General features: G+C 39.2%; 1 protein-coding gene across 3 annotated transcripts in view; it reads right to left on the bottom strand.

Annotated features, from left to right (window-relative positions):
* The window catches only part of kdm6a (lysine (K)-specific demethylase 6A), a 230,591-nt gene that overhangs the window by 11,918 nt on the left and 199,728 nt on the right, over nucleotides 1–18,945 (bottom strand). For 2 of the 3 annotated variants that reach the window (XM_067992901.1, XM_067992902.1), the window contains 5 exons: nucleotides 15,623–15,828; nucleotides 15,094–15,161; nucleotides 14,936–15,010; nucleotides 10,128–10,276; nucleotides 3,356–3,470 (listed from right to left, as the gene is read on the bottom strand). In XM_067992901.1, the coding sequence (XP_067849002.1) occupies nucleotides 3,356–3,470; nucleotides 10,128–10,276; nucleotides 14,936–15,010; nucleotides 15,094–15,161; nucleotides 15,623–15,828 (613 nt within the window). Of the gene's footprint in view, nucleotides 1–3,355; nucleotides 3,471–8,955; nucleotides 9,078–10,127; nucleotides 10,277–14,935; nucleotides 15,011–15,093; nucleotides 15,162–15,622; nucleotides 15,829–18,945 lie in introns of those variants that run through there. The other variant, XM_067992903.1, reaches the window with a different exon arrangement.

The raw sequence follows: 18,945 nt of genomic DNA, 5'->3' as shown, positions 1-18,945 counted from the left end.
GCTTAGAAGGGAGAAAACAGCGAGAAGGAGTTAAAGGCAGTTTCTCAGTGCTGGAAATAGGTAGTGGTATTGCATTGGGTTCTGTTCTGGGACTGCTTCCATTCATTGCGTATATCAATGATTTGGATATAGGACTAGAGGAAGCGGTGCCCAATTTTGCAGATAATATTCAAATAGGGTTTAGTAAATAATTTTGAGAACCAAAGGCGATATTGATAAGATGATGGAAGAGGCTAAAATATGGCAGATGGAATTCAATTTCAGTAAATATAAGGTAGTAAATTTTGGTAAAAAAATATAAGTGATAATTGTACTTTGAGGGAAAGTAGGCTAATGTGGAAGAGCAGAGATTTAAGGGTTCAGGTTTACAAGACATTAAAATCAACGCCGCAATACTGGGTTTTATGTCAACACGCATAGAATTTAAAAGTAGAGATGTATTGGTGAATATATATAAAATCTTAGTAAGATCACGGTTGGAGTAGTGTTCAGTTTTGGGTTCCACACTACAGGAAATATGTTGGGGCAAGAGAGAGGGTACAGTGCAGATTCACTGGGATGAGGAAATACAAATACGGAGAAAGGCTTGAAAAATTTGAGCTGTTTTCATTGGAACAAAGGACATTAAGGGGTGATTTAATAGAGGTGTTTAAAATTATGAAAGGATGGAGCAGAGTAGATAGAAACAGACCGTTTCCAGTGGATAAGGGGACCAGAATAAGGGGGTATAGATATAAGATTAAATGCAAGAGATTTGTGTCAAAGGGCAGAAAAAACCTCTTTACACAGATAGTTGTACGGCTGTGGAATGCATTACCAGAGTTAGTGATTGATGCAGCGACCATGTCAACATTTAAGAATAAGTTAGATAGATGGTTGAAGGCTTGCGGATTAAAGGGTTATGGGAACAAAGTGGGCACATAGGACTACTGATCATGTGAAGGATACACACTAGCATGGACTTGTTGGGCCGAGTAGACTGCTTCTGTGTTGTAATTTCTGTGTAATTCTATAAATGGTGGCCATGCTACACAGCTTAAAAATAAGCACATTTTATTTATCAAATGTGTTTTTGAATTGACAGATCGAAGATGGCAAAAATCACATTATTGATTCTACTGCCATGTCAAAAGTGTAACAAAAGCAGCAATAGCGTAGTTTTAAAAAAAGCATCAGCAATGCAGCATGAAAACAACACAAATCAACATTGAATGTAAATTTTTGAGGCTGCCAGTCAACAAGATTAGTTTTTTTTAGCTGTGCTGAAAAATTTGGCATGTCTCCCATTTTTATGTCACAATCACATGTTGTAAACAAAAAAAAAACAGCACTGCAGTATGGTCCTTACACCTTTTGTAGGAAATAGCAAATGCTTGAAGCACCCAAAATATGAATATTTTCTAAAGGTAATTTGCAGACAATACAACAAACTTCCATCCACTTCAATGCTTTAAAGCAATTTTAACTAAAACAAATCTACAACAATATCATTTCTGAATAGCTGACATTTTTAAAAATGCGTAAACGGCATTTAAACCACCAGTATTACAATGAAAACAAACCTGGTAATTTCTGTTTTGAGGGACACTGATGTCTCGTGAGGTATGCCACAAACAATAGCATGCACTGGTGATATTAGTTTTGTTAAGCTGGGTATATCAGTTCCACAAGGAGAAAAACTTTTGCATTTTGAACATTGAATAAGAGTATTATACAGACAGGTCAGAAATAACAGTCAGATTCAGAATAAAGATCCTGCTACCTTGCCCCAGAAACCCTATTCTCAGAACAGTACACTCTTTTTCACAAAACATTCGAATCTCCTATTAAGGAAACATTTTTATTAAAATATTTGTCAGCAATAATTCTACTCGAAACTGTTGTTTCATAAGACTAGAACAACAGCTGAATTTCTAGACCGAAGCACTTCCAAAACGTACAAAATTAGTTCTACTAGTCAAACATAACCAGTTTTGTTAAAAAAAAAGTTTTCGTGGTAGTTTCAACAGTTTATCATGAGAAACCAAATCAATTGAGAATTCAAACCACCGCTTTAACTGAAACTCCATTATATTGCAACTCCATGTATCATGCAACTAGTTCATTGGCTGTAAAGCACTTTGGAACGTCCTGAGGTCGTGAAAGGCGCGATATAAATGCAAATCTTTCTTTTCTTTTTAGCAGGATAGTAGAAAGCGAACTAGATGGACATTGGTCTTTTTTTAAATCTAGCAATTCCTATGTTCCTATGAAACTCAAATTTACTTGCCATTTTGCCCAGGAAGTTGGGTAGAGTGCGAGAGCAACAGCCGTACAATGCAAATCATTCATTCTTATGGCTTGCCAGAGTAAAACTGCCAACTTGTTGGTATTACTATGTGGTGGGCTCAGGAACTAAGTCTAAACCCACTTTACAAAAAACAACTACAGCAGAGGCAGAAGGTTTTCAACTTATCTGTCCAGGCTGGGTTCAAATCCAGGTCCCAGAGATGAAAGGGTGGTACACTAACCCACTGTCAGCTAAATTCAAAATATCTGTGCAGATCTTTCTTTTCTAAAAGCATGGTCAAAAAGGTAGGTTTTAAGAAGGGTCTTAAAGGAGGAGTGGCAAAGGGATTTTGGGAGAGAATTCCAGAGCTTAGGGCCTAGACGACTGAAGGCATGGCCACCAATGGTGGGGTGAAGGGAATGAAGGAGACACAAGAGGCCAGAGTTGGAGGAACACAGAGCTCTTGGAGGGTTGTAAACCTGGAGGAGATTACAGAGATGGAAGGGGTCGAAACCATAGAAGAATTTGTAAACAACGACGACAGTTTTAAAATCGAGGTGTTGGTGAACTGGGAGCTAATGTAAGTCAGAGAGCGCACGGGTGATGGTTGGACGGGACTTGGTGCGAGTTAGGATACGGGCAGCAGAGTTTTGGACGAGCTCAAGTTTATGGAGGGTGGAAGTTGGGAGGTCGGCTAGGAGATCATTGGGATAGTCAAGTGTGGAGGTAACAAAACCACGGATGAGGGTTTCAGCAGCAGATGAGAGGAGATAGATGATGTTATGGAGGTTGAAATAAGTGGTCTTTGTGATGGAGAAGATATGATGTTGGAGCTGTGGTGAGGTTGGAGGGGTGGGATCAAATCCTACCATGTCGATACAAAGAAAATCCAGCCTCCAATTTTTTGCGTTTGTGCTAATCATATCTTTTTAGGGAGATCCTAAATTGCCCTTTTGAAAGGACAAAATATTTAGGCTTTTAGGCAACATACTATGTAATTATTCAAATATTTTTCTACTATTTCATGTGAATTTAAAATATACTTCATATAAAACACAGCCATCCTTACTGGCAAAATGTTCTTACTTTTCACAGAAGTCATTCATAACTGCCCAGTATGACTCGGGTACAGCAAACCATTCACAATCTCCAGGGCCTATATTAATGTTAACAGAGCAGAAATTGTTGTTTTCTTGATGACCTGTAATCAAAAACAAAATAAAATGTGATATAATGTAAAAATATATTAGTGCAAATTAAAATGTATGTTTTTTGTATCCTCCGAGCTACCATTTAGAATAATTTTTTTCACGAATGTTTGATTTCAAATTATACAACTATTTTATAGATTTATATGATATTTACTACCTGCTTCACATATTAAATGTCAATTTTCAACTTATATCCATTTCACCTACTTGGAGGATCAACAGTATACATGTTACAGTAGAGACTTTTGAGGAAGAATTTCACTTCTTGAAACCTTCATCTTTTTACCCATCAGAAATTCCACAGGACGCAACCCTGCATGAAACACTGTTTCCTCAGTGTATCTTTTCTTCTATTATTTTTATTTCATCTCCTTTTCTTGGTGAATTAAACTACACAATGTTTCTTGTGTTATCTGTATTGTAAATTCAACACAGTTTAATCCCAGTGCCTAGGGTATTGCTGTATCATACTTGCAATACCAGGCTGTCCCATCCATTGTGGCGGGCATTGGTGTTTCCTACATATTTCCTACAAATCCATTCATATCCTGACTGCTATTTCAATTAAAGAGCTTCTTGATGTGTATTGAATTACGTTCTGGACTTACACATTTTAAAAAGTACAACATTTAGTAATGTGAACCCGGTAAATTATTCTGAAGATGGATTATCAGTTATGAGTATATTTAAGCCCATACTGGTGTTCAATTAACTGTAGCAAATTCAAATGCTATACATACTTTTCCAAATCAAGCTCTTAAATTTTCCAACAATTTGAGTTCAAATATAACTTTTGATGAGTGAGAGTTGATTACAAGACAGTAACACCAATCAAGAGCTTGAGATTATAAACGCGAGTGGTTTGTTAATTTTCTAAATCCACAGACTAAATTATTGCTTGTAATCGGCCACTTGTCCAGTTCACAGAGAAGAATCACGGAACCCTGCTCTTTCAGATTTTTTCTCACAGTAGCCTTGTAAACCAGGCACCTCCTGTTATAGGCTTTGTTCTAGATCTCCTCCTTAGTTCTTTGATTGTGACAGTAAAAAAAATGTAGCTTGGCATGTACAGTACTATGTAGAAACCTGAAGCTCACGATGTGAACAAAATGATTATTTCCTCTCGAGTGGAAGATTCTGGTGCAAGGTAATATTTTAGCATTGTAACAGTTGACAAATTAAATTCAAACAATTTTAGGTAAATATCTTTGATGCAGTCCTAGAACTATCCCACCTTAGCATCAAACACAGTAAGATGCATCAAACTCATTCACCCAGTATGTGGAGGGCAGCAAGAAATGTTATAGTTTTCAAAGTGAAGGACGAGAGAAAAAACAGAATCATAGTCTGAAATGAGTGATAAAATGAGCTTGTGAAGAACAAAGCTCAAGTTCCAGATATGCATTAGTACATGAATCTCCCAGATGCCTCATAAATCTGGACCGTACAGATGTTTTCTCAATTTCTGGCCAAGGGAGGTTGATAGATGAACCTTAAAAAATTAGATGATAGATCTAAATTGAGGAAGGATTAGTGAGATATTATACCCCAAACACTGAAAGTCTTACCCTGGCAGAAGACGACAAATCTTTTCTCTGTTCCACTACAAACTCTTGAGACAGCAGGCTGTTCATTTTTTAAAAAAAAAATCTCAGAATGTAGATGACACCAGCAAGATTGCATAAATTACCCACCCCTAGTAGACCTGAAAAGGTAGTGGTGGGCCTTCTCTTTTGAAACACAGCAGTTCTTGTGCTGATGATGCTCCCATGATGGTCTTGGGTAAGGAATTCTATGATTTTGAATCAGCAACAAAGTAGACATGTCCAAGTCAGGATGGTGTAAGATTTGCAGGGGAACTTGGAGGTAATGGCACTCCCATGATATTATTGCTAGCTCTTTTTGGTGGTAGAGGTCATGGGGCTGTTGAAGTACCCTTGACGAGTTGCAGCAGTGCATCCTGTAGGTAGAACTTACTGCAGTTGCAATGCATTAGCAATAAGGGGGTGGATATTGAGTCCAGTGGCAGGAGCACTGATCAAGAGAGCCGCTCTGTCCCGGATGACGTCGAGCTTTGAGTGTTGCTGTGGCTACATCCATCCAGGCAAGTTTTGAGTTTTCCATTACATTCCCGATGAACCTTGTAGTTGGTGGAGGGGCTTTGAGGGGTCAGATGAGCCACTTTCGCAAAGTATCCACCTGTGACCTGCTCTTGTAGCCATTGTGTTGATATGGTTAGGTCAGTTAAGCTTTTAGTCAATGGCAACCACCACGGTGGTGATGGTTCGACAATGATGATAAAAGTTGGGGGGGTAGTTGGGCCTTTTCTTGCTGGAGGTGGTCATTACTTGACACTTACGTGGCACGAATGTTGTTAGTCCAAGCCTGCTGTAGCTGGCATGGTCTGCTTCATTGCTGGAGGAGTTGTGAATGGAACTGAACACAGTGGAATTGGCAGCAAACAATCACACTCCTGATCATTCAACATAGAGAAAGTCATTGATGAAGCAGTTGAAGATGGTTGGGGCAAAGAGGCTCTTAAGCAATTCCTATAGTAATGTCCTGGCTGTGATCATTGGCCTCCAATAACTATGACCATCTTCCTGTGCATCAAGTATGACTCCAGCCACTGGAGGGTTTTCCCTTCGGCACCTATTGATCTCAGTATTGCTGGGTGCCATACTTGGTGAATGCTGCCTTGAATGCTAACAAAGTATCCACCATGGAAGGGGAGGGTAAATTTATCAGTAAGGTGTTTCTTGAAAGAGAGAAGACAAATAGAGAATCTTAGCAGGAACTGTGCTTCTGCAATAACGAGTCCTATCTGCAAAGCAGAACTAATGCCCAATCAACAGTCTGCGCAAGCAAGTTGAAAAATATGATTTCTTCAGCTGATAAAATACTAGACTTACTGTCTCCTCTTCCATTTAGATCGTGTGAAATGAAAGCAGGCGCAAGGTTTGAGGGAAGGGAATATTATTTATGCAAACAGGAATTAGCTAGATCACTAATAGCAAACTACTTAACTGGCTTAGTTTCATTCAGTAATACAGTGGCAATCCTTTGTTCAGGAAGACTTCCAAAACAGTTAGTTCCAGACTCTGTTAAAGATTACATGAAACGTTTTAAGATGGAAGACACATCCTGTTCTTGCTCAAGGCACCTACGGTGATGTTAAGCACCCTTATGAGCTGGTGAGCAGTAATGTTGAGGTTTGGTGATGGTGACACCAGTACTAAATTTGCAATGTATTTCTACTCACAGGTGGTGTTTATTTAGAGACTCACTGAATTCTCACACATCTGTTCCCAGAACAGGGCCAAGCACACCAGGATGATCTTAGAGGATAGTCTTTCCCTGTTAAATTATGAAGGATTTTGTTCCAGTTCAAAAAAAATCTCTATTTAATCATCTCTTTATTCATGTATTCTATTGCCCCTATTTATAAAACCCAGAATGCTGCTAGCCTTTATGACTTTATTCAACCGCATTTGCACTCTGGGAATTATGCATTTAAACCTCCAGGTGCCTCTGTTCACCCACACCCTTCAGGATCTTTCTTCTGAATGTATACTTCCATTCCTCATTTTTCCTCCCAAAATGTATTTACCACCTTTCACTACTTTACATTAAACTTTATCTGCCACCTTTCTACTAACCTATGTCTTCCTGAAGTCTTCCACGCTGTTTGCTGAACTCCCTACTTTTGCGTTACAGCGAAGTCCGGGACTGTGGTCCCTACACTCAAGTCTAAATCATCTATATATAGAGACCAAAAGTGGATCGAGCATCAACCCCTGGGGCATACCACTTCGAACTTTTCTCCAATCCAAGCAAAACACATTTACCCTAACTCTTTGCCTCCTGTAAACAATTTTACAACACCAAGTTATAGTCCAACAAATTTATTTTAAATTCCACAAACTTTCGGAGGCTTCCTCCTTCCTCAGGTGAACGGTCTTTGCCTCCTGTCTGTGAACTGACTTTCTATCCATGCTGCTGGATTTCCTCTTATACAATAGACCTGAATTCTTCTAACACGCTTCATGAGACACCTCATCAAATTCCTTCTGAAAATCCATATACACTACAACTACTACATTTCATTTATCTATCCAAATTGTCACATCTTCAAAAAAACTCTTATTAAATTTGACAAGTATGCCTTTTCTTTAACAAATCCATGCTGGTCGTTCCTCGATTAACCTGTATATTTTTAAATGCTCACTAATTTCATCTCAAATCACTTATTCTAAAAGCTTTCCCACAACTGACGTTAGATTAGCTGGTCTATAGGTACTTGATTTATCCTTCTCTCCCTTGAACAACTGTATTACATTGGCTACTCTCTAGTCCCATGACACAATTTGCATATTTAATGAAGATTAAAATTTGCAACTAAAGCCTATGATACCTCCTTTCTATCTTCTTTCAACAACTCAAGCTGAATGCCATCAGGTCCCGGTGACTTATCAACCTTCAGCTTTGTTAATTCTTTCAGAACCAAATCCTTTTCTACAATTATCTCCTAACAACTGTTCTATATCCTCCTCTAGTATACCTACATTCTAACTTCCTCCATCAATTGTAAAAACTGATAGAAAATATTTAATATATTTCCAACATACCTTCGTCTTTCACAATTAGATCCCGTCCTTCATTCCTGAGTGGTCCTACCCTCTATTAATTTAATTTGTACATGCTTATTTAAGCCCTTACTATTTTTAATATTTCCTACTGATCAGTCAACCTGTTTACTAACTTTTCTGCTTAGTTAATTTGGGCCAGATCCTTTCTTATCTTACTGAAATTTGCCTTTTTCCAGTCCAGCACCCATATCTTTTCCATTCTTACATTGGCCCCAACTATGCTGAGGCTGCTATTCGCCTACTCTCACGTCAGTAATTTGTCCAACTTAATTTCCCAGAATTAAATAAAGCAATGCTTTCCTTGTTGCACTAGAAATAGGAAGTAGTCCAGGAGGCATTCTAAAAAGCTTTCTCCACTTTCACCATGTGTATTACCTTGAGTCTAGTCTATTTCAGGATTGTTAAAATCGTTGTTCTTGCATATGTCTCTGAACTATATGCAGATCTTCCCACCTATCTTCCCAGTCCTGTGCAAAACTAAGTCACATTTCCATAATAGCTACTGTCATATCCCATCATAATTATTAATACTTCTAACTCTTCAATCTTGTTTTGAATGCTTAGAACATTACTCTACGTAGTCTCGGGTATTAACTGAAGGAACCTTTCTTACCTATGCAAAAAGATTTGGCAAATCAAACAGTCAGTTACTTTTTCGTTACACCTTCTGGCTACATTGCTCCAGTACACATGACTGAACCATCACTTTCACTTGTGTTTCCAAGACCACTTAACAATCATTTTGTAATAAGGTTTAACTTGTGAATAGTGCTGCATCCAACATCATGAAGGATCCACAAACAGCAATGAACCTGAATAATGTCCTGTTGAGAGGGTTAATCCACATGGTCGAGTAAGTGGTCCTCTGAGAAGTCGACTTTGCTTAGAGACCTCCGGTACTTCGTACTTGTGCTGGTTCCAGTCTTCACTGATGAGGAATGTCAGCATCTGTAGGATATTTAGAACATGCCGATCCTAGTGTTTTGAGGGGAGCTCAGATAAAGCAATTGCCTAAATAGCAGTTGACATGAAGGTAGAACTCCAAGGAAGATGGTACCATGAACAAGCACTTTATGAAAATTCTAACGATGATGTCAACACAAATGGAAGCTAATTCTACATTAAACTTAGATTAAAATGTGTTAACTATTTGTGTATATGAGGTCTTCATGTGCTAGGCAATCTCCCAAGTGCAGTATTTAAATTGTAACAGGTAATTTTATTATCTTGAAATTTTCTTAGACAAAATTATTCAAAACCTTCTGGTCTAGGATGGATCAGAATTCTCCTGTGCTCTCAAAATAACTGGAGTCAAAGCTAATATTTTCTTGCCTCAAGGTAAATGTGAGATGGAATAAGCCCCTTAACTTTAAAACTTCAGCAATAGGATAGGATTAATCCAAAATTTACTAAGCGAATTATTGAACAATTCCACAAAAAATGGAGGGGTGTTTACTGACAACTCCCTCATACACAGCTGAGGTGATGATTTATTACCTATTTGCTACTGTTCAGAATTTCTAATTTTAATCTCCACTACCACTATTTTTAAGATGGCTCACAAAATTCTCTTGAAACAGGTTAACAGTATTATACAAGACATGAAGGTGTTAAACCTCTGTCCTCTTTAACTGCCCAGATAAAATTCAAATTGATAATAAGTTGAACATTTTAAACTGCACTGGCAACATAAACGGCATGAAAAGTAGTGGAGTACAGAACTTGTCATGAGTGGGACACACAATTCACTTCCATCTGGTGACACTCAGGAGTTATTCAATCCCACTCACCCAGAGGTGAATTATTTCCTTAACACACTCCAGCTTCGGTTGTAGTATAGGAACCAATGAACATAGGAACACGAGAATGCACAAGACTTTAACACAATTGTGGTTCAACTGGCTATTTCCAGAACAAACCAAAGAAAAGTTTATTTCACCATATTCGTCCGGTTTTAACAACCACATAATTCCACTTGTTAGACATTATTCCACTGACCTGGAGTCCTGCTTCCTGGAACTTTCATGTACAGCTGGACTGTGTTCATTCCAAGAATGGTGTGCCCCACATGGCTCAACAGGTTTCCTGCCGATACCACACGCACAAAGGCAGGCAATTTTGTTAGTTCGTGGAGCTGCGATTTCCACCTGCAGCAACAAGCAGCAAATATTTGTGAAAAGTCCAACAACGCACATGCGTCGCCAATGGTTTTAAAATCATGTGTGCAGTTACAGAGACACCACAGTTGAATCAGCTATACCATATAAACATATTTATCAATACTCAAGTTCTTTGCCATTACTTTTCTCAACAGCATTTGCTGAAGTGATCTCCATTTCTCATCCACTTAAAGCAATGGCTCATGCAGGAATATGATTCCATGGGCATCAGCGGCCTTTCAAGTATCTCAATAGCCATTCTTCAAGTGGAAGCCTAGACAGTGAAGGCTAGAAGGCTGTATGACCAAGCAGCATCACCGCAGAGTAACATCCTATCCTCACCTTGCATTCACAGTTCTACAGTTGTTTACAGCACAGATGGAGGCTATTTGGCTCATTGTATCTGTGTTGGTAGAGACTACTGGATAGGTATCAAGAATTAAAACCCTTACCATTTCACGTCCCCCTTGCAGCAAAGGGATGTTAAGGCCAATTGTAGCAATCCTACCACTGCCCTAGTTGAGATTCAATAACTCGGAACAGATCAAATATCAACATGGAGCCTTCCTGTTCTGCGTCATTCAGTATGATATTTACGCAGTGCATTTATCCACTGAGCAATCAGGTAAGAAAAAAGACTTGCATTTATATAGCACCTTTCACGACTCCAGGATGTTCCAAAGTGCTTTACAATTTGCATACAGCAAGGTCCCACAAACAGCATTAAGGTAATGACTAGTTAATCTGTTTTTGTTAAGTGATGTTGGATGAGGGATAAATATTGGCCTCAGTTTAACGACTCATCTGAAAGACGGCAAAGACCAACTGGGCTTTTTCTTAAAAGGGAAACACTTGACACAACTTGTTTTAGAATTGATCATTTCTGTATTAGGCTTTTTGAATTTATTTTCCTAAAAATTTCATTTCCTTCAACTGTTAGCATTTATCAAATTTACAGTGCCTTGACAATGGCCATAAAGCACTAGAGCATCAACACTCAGACAGCACCAAGTACTGTAAAATAGTTTGATCACCCAATCAACTGTAATTCAAATTTCAAGAATATCATTAGAGTTCAAATAGCTTCCCACAGGAGGAGTGGTACTACACAGCTGAGGAAAAAACTAGAAAGGCATCTTCGAGAAATATTGAAAACTACTTAGAAAATTACTTAAATATATCAAAAGAGTGAAATAATTGATTAGATTTCATCTGTGTTAGATAATTATCCTACTATGTTTTTACAGTATTTTCTTTGCTCAATGTGGAAGGGATTAACTAACACAAGGCCTTGTACTAAATTCTGAGGGGAGCAGTTTTTTAAAAAAAAAACTGCATTCACCATGGCAAGTATTTGTCCCTGGTAATTCTAAATCTTGGACTATGCCTCTCACCCTTTATGACCAAAGGAGAGAAGTTAACGTTAGCGAGTGTAGGTAATTTAAGAGAAAGGCTTGAAGAGCCAGAAAGAAACCATCAGTAACAGACCTTAAAAGTGGGAGATGATGGCTTGCAGATCAACATAACATCAATCGAGGCAGGTTTCTCACCAAATTAAGTAGTCAATGGGAAAGCTCAGCTTGGAATTATAATAGTTAAGCTTCGATGATTAGACAAAAGTTCTGTCTGGTATTCCTTGGGTGTTGCCCGTGGGAAGGGAAGGAATTTCCTAATAGCACACTAACATTCTGTTGTTGGGGAGGGCAGTGGAGCAATCTGTTCTGGCCGAAGAACTTAAGAATTTATAATTGGTTTAAAATTTTAAAGTTGCCTTTAGGAAACCGGCATGTGCAACTTTTTTGGGTTCTACTTCCAACACGTAAATACACCTGTATCATACAGACATTCTTCGTGTTGGGAGCACTGGAGGTAGAATTTTCTGATGGATGTCATCCTTCCAGTCCTGCCTCTCATGATCAAGTCCACACAGAAGAGGGCAGGTGCCACCTTCCAGCATAAGTTTCAGAACACAGAAAAAAGGGTTGGAGACCCAGTGGAACCAGGACCCTCCCCGTATTCCAGTATGGCTTACCACTCATTAACTAGACTATATCTACGACATTTGGTGGAAACAATTGGTTTGAGGTCAATTGGGAACAGAGAGATTTACACAAAATAAATTAATCATACAAAAGATTGCATTCAACCATGGCAGCAAGCAGTATGTCTTTGGGCCAACATCCACTGGAGGGATAACCGGACAGTGTCTCGCAGTATTTGGTAGATTATGTTATAGTACCTCATTTCCAATTACTTTTTAAAAAATTTGTTCATGGGATGTGGGCGTCACTGGCGAGGCCGGCATTTATTGCCCATCCCTAATTGCCCTCGAGAAGGTGGTGGTGAGCCGCCACCTTGAACCGTTGCAGTCAGTGTGGTGAAGGTTCTCCCACAGTGCTGTTAGGAAGGGAGTTCCAGGATTTTGACCCAGTGACGACGAAGGAACGGTGATATATTTCCAAGTCGGGATGGTGTGTGACTTGGAGGGGAACGTGCAGGTGGTGTTGTTCCCATGTGCCTGCTGCTCTTGTCCTTCTAGGTGGTAGAGGTCGCGGGTTTGGGAGGTGCTGTCGAAGAAGCCTTGGCGAGTTGCTGCAGTGCATCCTGTGGATGGTACACACTGCAGCCACAGTGCGCCGGTGGTGAAAGGAGTGAATGTTTAGGGTGGTGAGTGGGGTGCCAATCAAGCGGGCTGCTTTGTCCTGGATGGTGTTGAGCTTCTTGAGTGTTGTTGGAGCTGCACTCAGCCAGGCAAGTGGAGAGTATTCCAGCACACTCCTGGCTTGTGCCTTGTAGATGGTGGAAAGGCTTTGGGGAGTCAGGAGGTGAGTCACTCACCACAGAATACCCAGCCTCTGACCTGCTCTCGTAGCCACAGTATTTATATGGCTGGTCCAGTTAAGTTTCTGGTCAATGGTGACCCCCAGGATGTTGATGGTGGGGGATTCGGCGATTGTAATGCCGTTGAATGTCAAGGGGAGGTGGTTGGACTCTCTCTTGTTGGAGATGGTCATTGCCTGGCACTTGTCTGGCACGAATGTTACTTGCCACTTATCAGCCCAAGCCTGGATGTTGTCTAGGTCTTGCTGCATGCGGGCTCGGACTGCTTCATTATTTGAGGGGTTGCGAATGGAACTGAACACTGTGCAATCATCAGCGAACATCCCCATTTCTGACCTTATGATGGAGGGAAGGTCATTGATGAAGCAGCTGAAGATGGTTGGGCCTAAGACACTGCCCTGAGGAACTCCTGCAGCAATGCCCTGGGCTGAGATGATTGGCCTCCAACAACCACCACCATCTTCCTTTGTGCTAGTATGACTCCAGCCACTGGAGAGTTTTCCCACTGGTTCCCATTGACTTCAATTTTTCCAAGGCTCCTTGGTGCCACACTCGGTCAAATGCTGCCTTGATGTCAAGGGCAGTCACTCTCACCTCACCTCTGGAATTCAGCACTTTTGTCCATGTTTGGACCAAGGCTGTAATGAGGTCTGGAGCCGAGTGGTCCTGGCGGAACCCAAACTAAGCATCGGTGAGCGGGTTATTGGTAAGTAAGTGCCGCTTGATAGCACTGTCGATGACACCTTCCATCACTTTGCTGATGATTGACAAGCAACATATGATGTGGCCAGACTAGAGAGGTCTAGTGCAGAGAAATGCTGCAACCCACTGATAAGGAAAACTGAATTACAAAAGCTGAGCACAAAAATCTAGGATAAGAGATGGGGAACAAGAAGCCCAGAAACAAAGACAGACCTGTCTTCTAGTCAGTGTTAGATTACTACGTTGACATCCAAGGCCAAAATGCTGAGATAACAACATCATGCAAGTACAAATTTTTCATTGTCTGGCACAAGTTACTTTTGGTGACATCTTTGGGAAATAATTCCTGCACCTGGTATTCACATCCAAGGACTGGATGTCATACCATACATATTATCTTACATTTCTCACTTTCTTGAGTGCACAGGATGGGGAAATAGTGTAATAAAATGAAAATAATTTTCTATTCAGCTATCGAGCTAAAAAGAGTACTCAATCATTTGTAATATCACATAATTTCACTAATAATTTAACAATGGGAGGAGAAGAATATAGAAAACAAAACTTAATGATTTAGCTATCACTTACTCTATTCAGGGACTTTTTACTACACAAAACTCTATTTTAACCAAGGATTCATCTAATTCACATTATTTTTTACTTTGTATTCAGTCTTGAAAAGCATTGGGAAAAGTGTCTCATTTTGGCAATTGGAGTAGTAGTAGTTTAGAAACCAGGTGGTTAAAGCAAGCTGAACTAGTGAAGTTTTATGTGAAGCTGATTATTATGGACCCTATTTCTCTTTACTGAAAAAGATGTTTCTTTAGGATGCTTATTCCACTATTCATACTTTCCCATTCAAATTTATTTTCCTGACTCTTTTCTGCTACTTCTCCGTTTGATAATAGAGGCTTTGAATCACTTCACAAACACAGATACATGCATATTGGTGGCCCTTTTGTGATAACTTGCGTTCCTACTACTTACGTGTTTTACATTAATTAAAAACTATACTAAAATCACAAAGTATCAAATGTCGTTTTGCATTGATTATACAAAGCAGGTTTTGAAAGCCTCACTCACAAAAAATAAATGCAGACTTACTTTTTCTCATCTGACAAATCAATGTTGGTCCCAAATTTGATGGTTTTAAATGGGCCTCTCCTCTTTTTGTTACCACTGTTAAAAAAAAAGACCATTGTAAAGGTTTTCAAAAATATTTATTTCTTAAAAACTTGCTGTCCTTGAGTATCATAACTTACTTATCAGAAGATGTGGATTCACTATCTGATTGGTCTTTGTGGTGACTACTCTTTTTTTCATTTTCCTCCTGCAAGCAAAGAAACTTATTTCAAATCAATGAATAGAAGTACATATGTCATTTGATATATATTTGGATTGCCAATTTTACCCCCACCCTCAATCCCATGTTCAGATAATTAATATTTGAGCAACTCCTATAGCATTATGCAAATACATTTTCCAATTAAACAGATTAGCACTAATAATAAATATTTATGACATTACATTCAGTTTCACTGTGCCAGAGTCTTTCTTAACTGCATGTTTTTATTGCACTATGCCCTACATAACAGTAGCCACTGAAGTCATTATATCAAGGTGTAATGGACAAACTAAAACAGACAATATGGAAAATACCAAATGTTTTTTTCTGCATTTCTAATCAAATGTTTTAAAACAAAATTACAGAAGCAAAATTTGGCTGATGTAAAAATACATTTTTTCACCTTGCTATGGGGTATATTTAGTCCTAGGCAGTAGAAGACTAACCCGCAATGATTCCTGGAATGATGAGGCCTGGTATTGTGCATATTTGGCAATTGTGGTGTGTGATCTACTACTCTCGCAGCGCCAGATCTTCTTAGTTCCAGTGGAGTCCCAGTTTTCATCTGCTGGTTGCAATAGTTGTGTCCTCACTTCTACTAAATGTTCATTATTTGCTTCTACCAAAGTCTTGGTGGAAAAGAGGCCTAGGTCTGAAACAGAAAGAACATTATTAAATCAATATGTGCACAAATAACTATTGCTAGAATTTTGAAAGTTGCATTTTCCCAAAACTCAAATTCAATATGAACACAAGGGTAGCTTTTGCTTCAGGACAACAGAGGGAGTATCGGCAACAGGCAGTAAGTGGCAATCATCTGCATGTTGGCTTCCTCCTACGACCCACAAGGGCTTTATGCTCCTTTAACCATTTTGTGTAAATTTGGGAAGTCAGTGGTCATAACCAACTGGATCCAATCTTCCATATTTCATTTTGGAGCAGTCATGACCAAATAGAACCATACTACAACTGTGAGCATTTTGGTCACTGCTTCCTACTGAAAATGCCTGCAGTCTTGCCCTCATCAAGCAAGGGTCCAGATGCATTACCTTCACGCAATCAGAACTTTATTAAAAAAAAGTTTGACCAAGTTTGGGTCACAAGTTTACATTTAATATCATCATTAGTGAGAATAATAATCTCAGTGCAAAACAAGCCTTTTCCCATCAGTGGGTAGATTTATATATTTTAATAAACTGGGATAGGGAAAACGCTTGTGGTGAGAAAGGAGAGGTTTCACTGCAACGCGTTCAGGGTTAGGGTTATCTCACTCATTACGTTCGGCGTATCGAAGCAGGCAACATTTGGGAAACAGAGACCATAATATAATTAGGTTCAGTGTAAGAATAGAAAGGAAAGGAGAGAAGTCAAGGACAAGGATAATTCACAAGGAAAAAAAAAACAAGTTTAGCCAGATAAAATGAGAGCTTGCCCAGATTAAATGGAAAAAAAATTGTAAATAGAATTGATCAGCAATGGGAATTAGTGAACAGGAGATGGAAAGGGTACAAATCAGGTATATTCTATATGGGAAAAAAGGAGTGCATTGAAAGCTAGGTTAAGATGGATGAATAGCGAAATTAGGTCAAATCTGAAATTTACAAAGATACTTAGCACTTGCAGGGCAAGAAGTAAGAAAGCCAGGACAAATATGAATATAGGAAAGCTACAGAAATGGAAATTAGAAAGACCAAGAAATGTGACATAAAATTAGTACAAACAAAGGGAATCAAAGACTATTAAATTCTCAAAGTACATTAATATATATATTTTATGAAACCATAGTACATTTGGATTGTATGGTGCTTGCAGCAGGAGTACACTGATAAACCTAGAAAGGCTTCCTATAGGTACATTAGTAATTAGAGGATAGGCCTGCTAAGAGAAAGAGGAGGCAAGCTTGCAATGGAGACTGAGGGAATGGTAAAGATACTAAATAAGGACTTTACCTCAAAGTTACCAAAATAGGTGGACATTGAGATTATAGAACCACAGAAGTGAGTGTAAAACAATTAATGGAGATATTATTCAGAGATGGGACTAAAAAGTTACTCAAATTTAAGTTTGGCAAATCATCAGGACCCGATGGCTTACATCCGAGAATCCTGAGGGAAGAAACCGCAAAGGCTCTGACTATAATTTTCCAAAATTCTTTGTAAGAGATAGTGACAAGCCAGGAAATGATGGGCCGATTAGCTATTGGTAAACTACAACAGTCTATAAGAGAAAAAAATGACAATGCACTGGAAAAACAGAAGTTAATCAGGGCCAGCCAGCACAGATTTAAGACATGCTTGACCAATGTTATGGAATTCTTTGAAGACCTAATTGAAAGCATAAAGGAAATGTCGTGGATATGGTTTGTATCGATTAAAAAAAGCATTTGATAAGTTATCACATAAGAGGCTTATGACAAAGAATTAAGGGGAATGAAGAGAGAGATAGTTGAAGGGCAAGAAGCAAAGAGCATTGATAATATGAAGTTTCTCAGACTGGAAAGATGTGGTGAATGGTGTGCTACAGAGGTGTGCACTGGGGCTGCTTGTGATATATAAATGATCTGGAGTTAGGAATTTAGGAGCAATGTTGAAATTGCATGTTGATATCTGTTTTGTGTGGCGGGGTGGTGCAGTTGGTTTGGGGGCTGGCAGCAGTTTGTCATTAGGACTATGTAAGACTGCAGGAGGACATAAGTACAGATACAGTTCAATGTAGAAAAATACATCCTGGAAGTAAGAATAGGCAAAAGAATATGCCCTTAAATAGAAAAATCTCAAATACGAGTAGACCAGAAGGACCTTGGTGTGCAAATACAAAGGTCATTAAAAGTGGCAATGCAAGTAGATATGGTCATTAAAAACAGCAGAATCCTTGGTTTTGTATTTACAGGAATACAGAAATAAGGATGTAATTCTGAATGTGTACAGATCTTCGTTAGACTGCAGCTGGAGTATTGCGTGCAGTTCTGGGCATCCCATTACAAGAAGGGCGTAAAAACAATGGAAACGGTGAAGTGAAGATTCCCTAGAATATTACTAGGGATTGGGGGTTAGTTACGAAGAGAGACATGAACTGATAAGATTAAGAGGTAACCTGATGCAGGACTAAGAAGGGTTATGATGAGGTAAATAGTGGAAGATTGTTTCCACTGGTCGGTGATATGAATACAAGAGTGCAAAAAGGGGAGGCTAGAAAAAAAAATTCTTTACAATTCTCTGCCGCAAATTACTCAAAACAAACCCTATAAATTCCTGAGCTTAGAAACCGCTGGAAATAGCTTGGGCTGGTACTGTGATGAATATCTGCTACCAATAAAGAGATGAGGAAGGGGGGGGGGGGGGGGTGGTGGTGAATAGAACAAGGGGAGGGGAGCAGGGGGCAGGGAACAAGGGGCGAAAGAGAAGGGGGGGGGGGGGGGGGGGGAGAGAGGAGAAGAAATTCCACTGAGCCAAGCTGACACTTTAAACAAGTTTGCTGGCATTGCTTATGAGGGTTATTCCAAACAATGTCCCTGGAAAATTTCATTAACATTTCCTTATGAAACACACTCAGCACACATCTACTTCAGAAAACTGCTGCAATCAGACACCATCACAGACTGTCACATAACACTGGAAAGTCCTACCAGCCTGAGTTACATACAAGTGTCACAGGAAAAGGGTTACATTCTAAGCTGTGTCATGCAGTAAATTGTCACACAAATTAGTACAAATTCACAATACACATCCTGGTTTTAAGTGATATTTATTGACAGTTCTCTACGTTTTAA

Source organism: Heptranchias perlo, chromosome 11, assembly GCF_035084215.1.
Source record: "Heptranchias perlo isolate sHepPer1 chromosome 11, sHepPer1.hap1, whole genome shotgun sequence".
Lineage (NCBI taxonomy): Eukaryota > Metazoa > Chordata > Chondrichthyes > Hexanchiformes > Hexanchidae > Heptranchias > Heptranchias perlo.
This window is presented reverse-complemented; position numbering and strand designations above follow the sequence as displayed.